Source organism: Chlorella variabilis (assembly GCF_000147415.1).
Source record: "Chlorella variabilis unplaced genomic scaffold CHLNCscaffold_18, whole genome shotgun sequence".
NCBI lineage: Eukaryota > Viridiplantae > Chlorophyta > Trebouxiophyceae > Chlorellales > Chlorellaceae > Chlorella > Chlorella variabilis.
The window spans coordinates 764,719-773,791 of record NW_005435070.1 but is presented as its reverse complement, the minus strand read 5'-3'; the positions used below and the strand labels follow the sequence as shown (position 1 = coordinate 773,791).

General features: G+C 67.2%; 3 protein-coding genes across 3 annotated transcripts in view; 1 reads left to right on the top strand and 2 right to left on the bottom strand.

Moving 5' to 3' along the window:
* The window catches only part of CHLNCDRAFT_137120 (hypothetical protein), a gene marked incomplete at both ends in the record, with an annotated part of 2,893 nt that extends 1,712 nt beyond the window's left edge, over positions 1 to 1,181 (top strand). The window contains 4 exons of the mRNA XM_005845405.1: positions 110 to 200; positions 467 to 564; positions 698 to 782; positions 1,011 to 1,181. Coding sequence (XP_005845467.1) covers positions 110 to 200; positions 467 to 564; positions 698 to 782; positions 1,011 to 1,181 — 445 coding nt within the window. The remainder of the gene's footprint in view (positions 1 to 109; positions 201 to 466; positions 565 to 697; positions 783 to 1,010) is intronic.
* Positions 1,182 to 1,358: 177 nt separating this feature from the next.
* Positions 1,359 to 5,458, bottom strand: CHLNCDRAFT_137119 (hypothetical protein; the record flags this gene model as incomplete). The annotated part of the gene is made up of 18 exons (XM_005845271.1): positions 1,359 to 1,430; positions 1,551 to 1,637; positions 1,751 to 1,843; positions 2,028 to 2,087; positions 2,199 to 2,274; positions 2,367 to 2,446; positions 2,536 to 2,626; positions 2,741 to 2,913; positions 3,053 to 3,213; positions 3,302 to 3,501; positions 3,745 to 3,775; positions 3,885 to 3,931; positions 4,057 to 4,183; positions 4,382 to 4,448; positions 4,625 to 4,739; positions 4,881 to 5,018; positions 5,159 to 5,301; positions 5,432 to 5,458. 18 exons carry the CDS (start codon positions 5,456 to 5,458, stop codon positions 1,359 to 1,361), a joined length of 1,788 nt encoding a protein of 595 aa, XP_005845333.1.
* Positions 5,459 to 6,076: 618 nt separating this feature from the next.
* Positions 6,077 to 9,073, bottom strand: part of CHLNCDRAFT_137118 (hypothetical protein) — a gene marked incomplete at both ends in the record, with an annotated part of 6,034 nt that continues 3,037 nt past the window's right edge. The window contains 8 exons of the mRNA XM_005845270.1: positions 6,077 to 6,289; positions 6,507 to 6,696; positions 6,884 to 6,993; positions 7,155 to 7,240; positions 7,491 to 7,627; positions 7,852 to 7,969; positions 8,128 to 8,298; positions 8,471 to 8,552. Coding sequence (XP_005845332.1) covers positions 6,077 to 6,289; positions 6,507 to 6,696; positions 6,884 to 6,993; positions 7,155 to 7,240; positions 7,491 to 7,627; positions 7,852 to 7,969; positions 8,128 to 8,298; positions 8,471 to 8,552 — 1,107 coding nt within the window. The remainder of the gene's footprint in view (positions 6,290 to 6,506; positions 6,697 to 6,883; positions 6,994 to 7,154; positions 7,241 to 7,490; positions 7,628 to 7,851; positions 7,970 to 8,127; positions 8,299 to 8,470; positions 8,553 to 9,073) is intronic.

The window sequence follows — 9,073 nt, the reverse complement described above, 5'->3', positions numbered from 1 at the left end:
TTGTGGGGGGGGGGGGGTAGGGCAAGGCAGGGCAAAGCAATAGCCGAGCCGCCGCGGTGCCCACCCGATGCTGCCTGGGAAGCCGTGTGCGCGTGGCGTCTTGCTGCAGGCCGCACCGCGCCGTCAGCTGGGGCGCCTCTGTTGTGGCCATACGTCTGAAAAAGGGAGGCAGCAGAACAGCCAGGGTGATGCGCATGCAGGTGTGGGATGCATGTGGGAAGGTGTGGGCTGGCGGTAAACACAGGGCCAGAAGCAGAGCCTCCCCTTTGGCACAGGCCAGTGCCGGCAGCAGCTGCCTCCCCACCTCACCTCCAGCTCAAAGCGAGGGTGCTTGAAGCGCCGCTGCACGAGCACCCCCTGCTTAATGTTGAAGCCGTCCCCTCGAGCAACTGCACTTATGGGCCAGCAGGACCAGCAGCCGGGGGCAGGCACCTAAGTTGACAGCTGCACCTGGCCTCAATTGCAGCCATGCCTGGCTGTGACGATTGGGGGCCTGGGGGCAGTGACCGCATACGTGCAGCAGCTGCTGGATGTCACGCAGAGCAGCGCCACACAGGAGTGCAGGTGAGGGAGCGGCTGCAGGTTGGCGAGCTGGCCTCGCCAGGTGCTGCCGGTGCCCGGCGGCCTCCTCGAATCATCTGCTGTACATCCCCCGTCAACCACCCTGCTGCTGCTGTGGGCGTCCCGCCTGCTGCAGGGACCAGGCCGGCGGTCACCAGGCAGTGCACAACTTCATGCTGCACCGGCTGGGGGAGCAGGGGGGCCTCAGGTTCCGCCACCACGTGCGCAGCAACTGGGAGTCCCCCATCCATAGCGCAGGCACGTGCGGCTGAAGAGCTGCCGCCGCTGGTGCTTGATTGTGCTGCTGCTACTCTGCCGGGCGTCCCCTCCATTGCATCCTAACCCACCTCCCCTCACTTCCTGCCGCAGCATACGGCTGGCCATTCCGGATAGACCGCTTCGGCGTGCTGCGGCGGGACAACGGCACCACCCCCGCCGTCGTGCATCAGTACCATCGCTGGCGTGGCGCCCTGGCCATCTACCGGGCCATGTATCCCTACCTGGGCCGCGGCTTCTTTTACAACGGGTCCAACGCAACAGGCAACTCGGTGCTGGCACACATGCGGCTGTGCCAGTTCTGCCGCAAGCAGCAGGATGCCGGTGCAGCAACAACGGCATGATGCCCAACCTTGCTGCGAAGCTTGTGTAACCAGCGACGCCGGTCCGTACTAGGGGCAGGTCTGTACCAAGGGCCAAGCAGCTGTACAGACACCGCCAACAGTTCAACTCTGCCCGGCGCCTATGCATTGCAGTGACGCTTTCTTGCAGTACTGCTAGGGGCGCAGTGCCGTGCTGCATCAGGGCTTGCTGCTCTCAAATGACTCCACACGGGCCGTACCGCCGCCTCCGACGGCAGAATCCCACACATCCTGCATGGCCCCAGCCAGGCAGTCAACAACCATAGTCAGTGTGATGGACCTGGTAAGGCAGGCAGCCATCTGGCAGCAGTGGCCGCGCTGGTCAGCCCAGGGCATGCCAGGACCGCCCACCTTTCTGTACCAGGTGCTCCAGGTGCCGCACGGCAGGCTGATGTTCTTGCCCATATCCGTCACGCTGCTGCACGTCAGCTCCGGAGGCTGCGACAGGCAAGCTCTTTGTGGCGGCTGTGAGGTGTTGCTGCCCGGGGCTGAGGGGGTGGGAAGGAAAGCAGGCTAGCAAGCAGCCCAGCCAAGGCAAGGCCAACACACACCTGGCAATCGTTGTTGAGAGGGTTCTGCCCGGCCTTGAGGAAGCAGCCCTGCTGCACGTCGTTGAAGGTGAAGCTCACGCAGCCCTCGGCGGCCTGGCAGGCAAGGACGCAATGGCCGAGATTCACGGGCTTGCGCGCTCCAAAGCCGCCCTGCATCAGCGGCAGTTGGTTGGCGCCACTGTGTATGTGCTGGTCGCGCGCGCAAGAGGGGGCACATGTTGATGGGCTGGGGGATAGGCGGGGCTGCCTGCCTGCCAGCGACTCATGTCAGGCTCACCGCAAAGGCTGGGTTGCGGTCGAATCCTCCGGTTGGGTCCTCGGCCCACCCAACAGCATTCTGCACGGCATCGCGCCCCACGGCCGATCGTGCTCCTGCTCCACAGCTGCTCGGCTGGCGGGCAGCAGGTGCAGGATGGCAGTCGAAGTGCAGCAGGGCAGTGCAGCTCACCTGGGGGTAGGGAACGTCCTGGCCCTTGTCGCAGGCCTGCCCCTGGGGCTCATTGTGGAAGGAGGAAAGCGCGGCGCTGCAACCACAGCATGCACAGCACGGGTCAGCTTCCCAGGATGTCAGGCACGAGGGGAGCCCGTGCCGGCAGCCCGCAGGCGCCCGCCCTACTTGATTGCGGTTGTGTCGTTGGAGCAGCCTGTGGAGCCGGTGCCTGTGGCGCCCACAGGGCACTCGCAGGTGAAGCCGCCCTGCAGGGCACGGAGCAAGCAACGTGCCGTAGCCAGCGGTGGACAGGCCATATGGGACGAAAGAGAGAAGAAAGAAGAACAGAACACACCTGCGAGTTGATGCAGATGGCTGAGGTGGCGCAGTTGGCTGTGCCCCGCACGCACTCGTTGATGTCGATGCTGCAGTCGGGTCCCTCATACCTGCGGCAGGCATTGGCAGGCAGAGACACAGCGCCTCAACGCAAGGATGCAAAAGGCAGCATCTGCCCAGCCATCTCCTGTTGCTGCCGCGGCTCACTCCCCTCGCCCCCTCACCCTTTGTCTGCGCAGGAGCCAGCGGCCGCGGGGCCCTTCTCGCTGCACCCGACAGCGGGGCCGCTGTACAGCTGCTGTAACGCCGCAGCGTTGCTCTTGATCAGGCCAAAAGTGGAGTCTGTGCTGTAGATGCCAAACCGGCCTGCCCCGCCTCCCTCGCCCTTGCTGGCGGTCTACGGACCAGGCAGCACATGTGGCGTCGGTGCGGCATCGCTCAGCACATTGCGTCTCGGCCCCACGCGCCTCCAGAGCAGCAATGTGGAGCAGCAGGTGCTCGTGCCTGATGCCCGTCTGCCCCGCTACCCGTCTCACCTGCCCAGGCGCGTAGTACTGCCAGAACAGGGCGCCCTTGAGCGGCCCTCCGCTCTTCAAGCTGGTCTCCACTTCGTCGAAGGCGGCCTTGAAATAGGCATCTCGGTTCTGCTCCGCACCAAACTCCTCGATGATCAGCGGCTTGCCCAGGGCGGCGGAGTCTGCAAGGACAACAGTACACCCCACCATTGACGCAAAGACGAGGGCATGCAAGGGGACAGATGGATGTGCTGATGGTGCACCACCCACCCTTGATGTGCTGCTGGATGTAGCGGCGGAAGAAGTCGACGGGCAGGGCGGAGGAGCAGGTCTGGCACTTCCACAGGTCGGGCCAGATGTGGATGGCGGCAAAGTCTATGCCTGCGGAGGAGTGGTCGGCGATGAAGTCCTGGTTCCACTGGGTGGCCCAATCAGAGTCTGGGTGGCCGGGGTTGGAGGGGATGGAGGCCCTGCAGGGGACGGGGGGCAGAGTGGCGGCAGAGCGCGGCAGCCGTGGGGCCAGCAGCGGGCGGCAACGCGTTTGGAGCGGCATTGGCTGGCAGCCAGGCTGTGAACGTGGAGAGGGGGCACTGCCAGGCATGGTTGCCCAGCTCCGGAGGGATCCCCAACCCCGGCCTCTCCTGGAGGTTGAGTAGAAGCCCTCCTCCCCCACAGTCAGCAGGTGGTTGGCGTCCAGCCCTTTCACAAAGGACGCCATCTCCTTGACCCACGCCACGATGGTGCCTGCAGCGCACCCGTGCGGGCATGGGTAGGGTACCCCAGGTTGGGTAGAGCTGCAGAGGGCTGGCGGAATCTTGAGGCTGGTCGACGCGCCGTGCCGAGCATTGCTCACCCGGCTTGCAGTCTCGGCACACGGGCTCATTGATCAGGTCCCAGGCCCTGCCAGGCAGGCAGGCATGGCAGGGGTCGGCAGCCAGCCAGCGCGGCCTGAACAGCGGCACTGGCATCCCCGTCCCAGGCGCCACGTGTGCACAGCTGGCGCCACCTCCTGCGCAGCTGCTCACATGATGGCGGGATCGTCGCGGTTGGGGCGCCCCGTGATGGTGTTCACCCTGCCCACGATGGCTGCCACGTAGTCCCGGAACAGAACCTTGGTGGCGGGGCTGGTGAAGAAATCGTTGTGGGTGCCGCCTGCAGGCATGCGTGGGAGGGGGTGCGTAGCCGGGCATGTCCTTGGCATGTTTAGGGTCACTCGGGCGTTGGGATTCCAGCAGGGTGAGGCCGCAGAAGCATGAAGCATGCTCGCATGCATGAAAACAGGACACGGTGCAGCAAGCAGGTGCCATAGTGCTATAACTCTAACAGGACACCCCCGCCTTCCTCCCTCACCGGTGAGATTGGCAAAGGTGTCCACCCCTCCTGCAGGTGTCCAGTTGGAGGTGAAGGACAGGATGACCTGCAGCCCAGCAGAACCGAGCACTCAACAGCTGCATGTGCGGCAGCTGCGCCACGAATGCTGCGGCAGCAGCGGCGGCAGGCATCCCTCCTGGCGGCGGACCCGGCCAGCTGGGCACATGGGCGTGGGGCGCAGACTGGCAGGAAGGGAGGCCAGCGGGCACCCCAGCTCGGCACCTTGATGCCGCGCTTGCCGGCCTCGGCAAGGAAGTAGTCCAGCCCGCGCAGCATCCCCTCGTTGAGCTCCCTGGGCTTCAGCAGGCTGGGGTAGTCGTTGCTCACGCCGTGGGCCCTGCAGGAGGAGGCAGCCACGATGGCCCGGGTGGCAGGTAGGATGCCAGGCAGTGCAGCGGCACCGGAGTGCAGCTCTCTGGGTAGGGCGTGCGAGGCAGTCGCTCCCTGCGTTTCCAGCGGGCCGGCTGGCCAGCCTCACCAGGCGCGCACAACAGTCATGCCATCCTCCACGGCGCTGTCCAGCAGCTGGCGGATGAGCTCGGGGCCGGTCAGGCCCGGCGGCAGGTGCGACCCAGCCAGCCGCGGCGCCCCCGCGGCGGCCTCCATCACCTCCCACCTGCGGGGCAAGGGGGGGGCGGCAGCAGGGCCAGCCGCCTCAGCAGACAGAGGTGGCTGGAGGCACGGCAACCCCGGCTAGCAGATCGCGCCTCAGCACGCATGCTCAACATGCCAGCTCTAGGACCATGGCTCACTCACTGGTTGAAGCCTGAGATGGGGAACTTGTTGCAGCCCAGCACAAACTCCCCATCCACGACTTGCACGAAGCTATCCTTCAGGGCGGGGTCAGGGTATTGGCGGCCACCGCTGCCGCCGCCGCCATTGCTGGGGGCCACCAGCAGCTGCGAGGGGCCAGCATGCAGACATGGGTGGCCTCCTTGTGATCCGTGGGTGCGGAGAGCACGTAGCAGAGAGAGCGCTGGCCTGCCCCTGCACAGCGCTGCTGAGGCAGGCGGCACACGCCGCCCCCACCGCCGCCAGAATGCTCAGCTGCCACATCTCTGCACACGCTGCCATTGCCCAACTAGCGGCTCGTCCTTCAATGGATCAGCAAGCTCACCCCTCGGCCAGCACGCGTTGTCTGTAGGTTGGCTGATCCCAAGGCGAGGAGCAGCAGCAGGGCTGCAGCAGCAGGAGGCACAGGGCAGCGCATGGCTCCAGCAGCACCAACGAATGTGGGTGGAGAGTGGAGAGCACCAGCAAGAGTCAACCCATCGAACTGTCCAACGGAGGAAGGCGTACTGCTAGCTTCACGTGCTGGAATGCATGCAGCGAAGCACCCTGCCTGCAAATGCCTGTAGCCCGAATGGAGGGGCGGGAAAGGGGGACGACGCCCGCACGCCTCCCCCACTTGCCCCACCCCCCCACCGCCACAGGTGCCTGCTCGCCTCCTTAGCCCCCTCCTTAGCGGCACCCCTTTGGACGTTCCTGGCATTGCTTACATTCCTGCACGAGGGACATGAGACAGACAGACAGACAGACACACACACACACACACTCACACGCAGGCAATGGCGAGACAGATGGGTGAGAGATCGGCAGCGTTGGTTGCTGGTTTGGAAAGGGTTGGTTTGGAAAAAAGGATCTTAGGCTGGACACTCCACGCGCTCAGGTGGCTCAGGGCTGCTCAGACGCCGCCTGCACGAGCGGCGGCTCCTCCGGCTCCAGCAGCTGTACGGTGCCGGCAGGCGGCGCGGTGGTGCCCGGCGGCACAATGGGCGCCGTGGGGGCGGCAGTGGCGGCCGGGGTCGTGGCGGCGGGCGCCGGCTCGGCGGCGGGGTTGGCGTGAGCCAGCTCCGCGCCGTACTGAGCCACATAGTGGTCCTCAAACTGCAGCAGGTGCAAGCAAGCATGCGCACCAGCTCAGCAAGCAGCGTGCCAGGCTCAGAGCTCCGGCTCGGCTGCTCTCAAGCAGCACAGCAGCTCACACAAGGCCCTCGCATTCAGAAGTCCCGGAGCCGGAATCTTGCCGGGCATGCCCGGCTGCCTGGCTGCCACATGCAACACCACCACATGCACCACCACACACAGACCACACACACCACACCTGCTGGAAGATGGCGGTGACGGCGGGGTTGGCGCGGCTGGGCTGCCCCGCGGGCTCCACGTACGTCACGTTGGCGCAGGCGCCCGCCACGTCCATGTCCAGGCGGTAGTAGGAGCGCCAGAAGCCGCAGGGGAAGGAGAAGGAGCCGCCGCGGTCGTTGGTGCGGTTGCACAAAACCTCCTGGCCGAAGCTGCGGGAGGGTTGGGGGGCGGGGAGGAGGGCGTGACTCGGGAAGCCGCCTGGTGCGCAAAAACGTAGCAAGGGCTAGCAAGGGCCGCCTCTGGAAGCCGACGGATGGCAGGACTGGGAGTGATGCGGGGCACCAAGCAGGGCAGGCCAAGCGCGAGGCAGGCCGCCTGGAGAGGCAGCAGGCTCACCAGAAGTTGTACTCGGGGCACTGCTGCGTCTTCAGGAAGCACTGCGCCAGCACCTCGTTCACCACAAAGCTCTCGCACTCCTCCGCCTCCTGGCACGCCACCATGCACTCCTGCGCGAGGGCAGGCGGGCGCAGGCGTGGGGGTGGTGTGAGGGAACCCCAGAGGCAAATCCAGGAAGCCCCGGTGCCAGCCACCCCTGCCCCTCCACCCCTCCTCCAGTCCTCCACCCCTCCTCCAGCTCTCCCTCCTCCCCAGGACCTCGCTGGCTCACCAGCAGCGACACATTGGTGCGGGAGCCGTACTGGGCGCCCTCGGCGCGGAAGAAGGCAAAGGAGTCCAGCGGGTCGTACAGGTAGCCTGCAGGGGGGTGGGGAGGGGGTGGGGAGTGGAGGGTGGGGAGGCATGGTGAGGAGATATGGGAAAATCACCGAGTGGGGAGGCAGGGCCGGGAAGGAGTCGGGGATGGAAAGCTAAACACCCCAGCCTGTCAGGCCGGGGCAGGACCGCCAGCAGTGACGGCAGCAATACCCAAGGCAGGACGGCACGCCCCGCCACCATCCCCGCCCCGGGCCCCACCGGACCCCGCCCCAGCCACCCCCGCCCCCACCTGGCGCGGTGGCGGGCCAGGCCACGTCGTAGCCGGCGTCGCAGGCCAGCCCCTGAGGCTCGCTCCAGTGCAGCGCCTGCAGCTGCTCCAGCGCGGCGGCGTTGGCGGCGCACGCCTTGCCGTCGCCCTCGTAGCCCCTGCGGGCAGGGAGGGGAGGGGGTGGGATGGGGTGGGGGGTAACAGGGAGGCGTGGCGGGAGGGCGGCAGGCAGGGCGTGGCGGCGAGCCGGGGCGTGCGGGCTGCCGCACTCCCGCCTCTGCCCCGCGCAAGCGCCAGCAGCTGCCATTGGTGCAGCCGCCTGAAGAAGAGCCCCAGAGCGCCCCAGCGCCCCCGAGTGCCTCCCCTGGCGCAGCGAGCTCACCACCAGCACTTGCACTCGTAGCCGGCATCAGTGTCGATACAGGTGGCGTGGGGGTCGCAGGTGGCGGTGCCGCGCACGCACTCGTTGATGGGCACGTCGCAGGCGGGGCCCTCCAGGCCTGCCGGCAGGGGGGCGGCAGCGGCACGGCCGGCAGGGGGCTCAGCGGGGCAGGCGGGCAGCCGGCTCGGCAGGGGCTCAGCAGAAGGGTCCCAGGCCTGCGATCTGGCTGGCCCTGAGCAGGCCCGACCGTAAGGCAACACCCCGCGGCAGCCTCACCCGTGCCGGGCGCGCCGTCCACCCAGGTCTGGGCGCAGTCAGGGGCGGCAGCCACGGGCGCGGCCTGGGCGGCGGCGGCCACGCAGCCGGCCACGGGCTGCGCGTTCAGCTGTGCCACGGTCTGGGCGTTGGCCTGGATGGGCTGGAAAGCGTCGTCGGTGGGGAAGATGCCTGGGGGGCAGGGACAGGTGGGAGAGCAGGAGAAGAAGAGGGTTGTGTCGTTGCGCTGGGGTGCTTGGGAGGTCGACCCAGGCAACCCAGGCAGCCCACCACCCCACACGTGTGGCTGAAGATGGCCCAGCTGCTGCCTCCCACTCCACCTCAGGCCGCGCAGCCGCCTCACCAAACAGGCCGCGGCCGCCGCCCTCCGACTTGGGCGCGCGCTGGCCCTCCAGGAACAGCTGCCCTGTGTTACAGTCACCCCGCTATGATAGGCCGCGTGAGCAGACCTTGGGCAGGGGGCACACGTGATCAAGGGGCATCAAGAGAGGGGGTGGACCATGGAGCACCCTCTCCATGGCTCCGACCACCCTCCCCCCAGCTGAGCGTCCCAGGGTCACCCCACCCTGGCCCCGCTCCCCGTCCTGCCGGACACGCAACCCCCACAACGTGGTGGGGGACGTGGGGATCCTTAGCAGCTTAGGCCTGCCAGGCCGACGGGTGCCGATGCTGGTGCGGGCTCCCGGCGGCAGGCAGCGCCGCCGCCGGGCACTCAAATGGCATGGGGCACATGGGCCCCCATGCCCGCACATCTCCCAGGCACATGAAAATACCAGAAGGCTGCACATGTAAGGGTGCAAAGTGGCCTGCCGCGGCGGTCGGCTGTGCCATTACTCAGTCAGCCGCCGCTACCGTGCCGGGCTTGGCGTTCCCATGCCAACATGCCGGCGTGCCATCGCGCAAGGGGCCAGTGAGTGTGTGAGGCGGAGGTGGGGGTGGTGGGCCT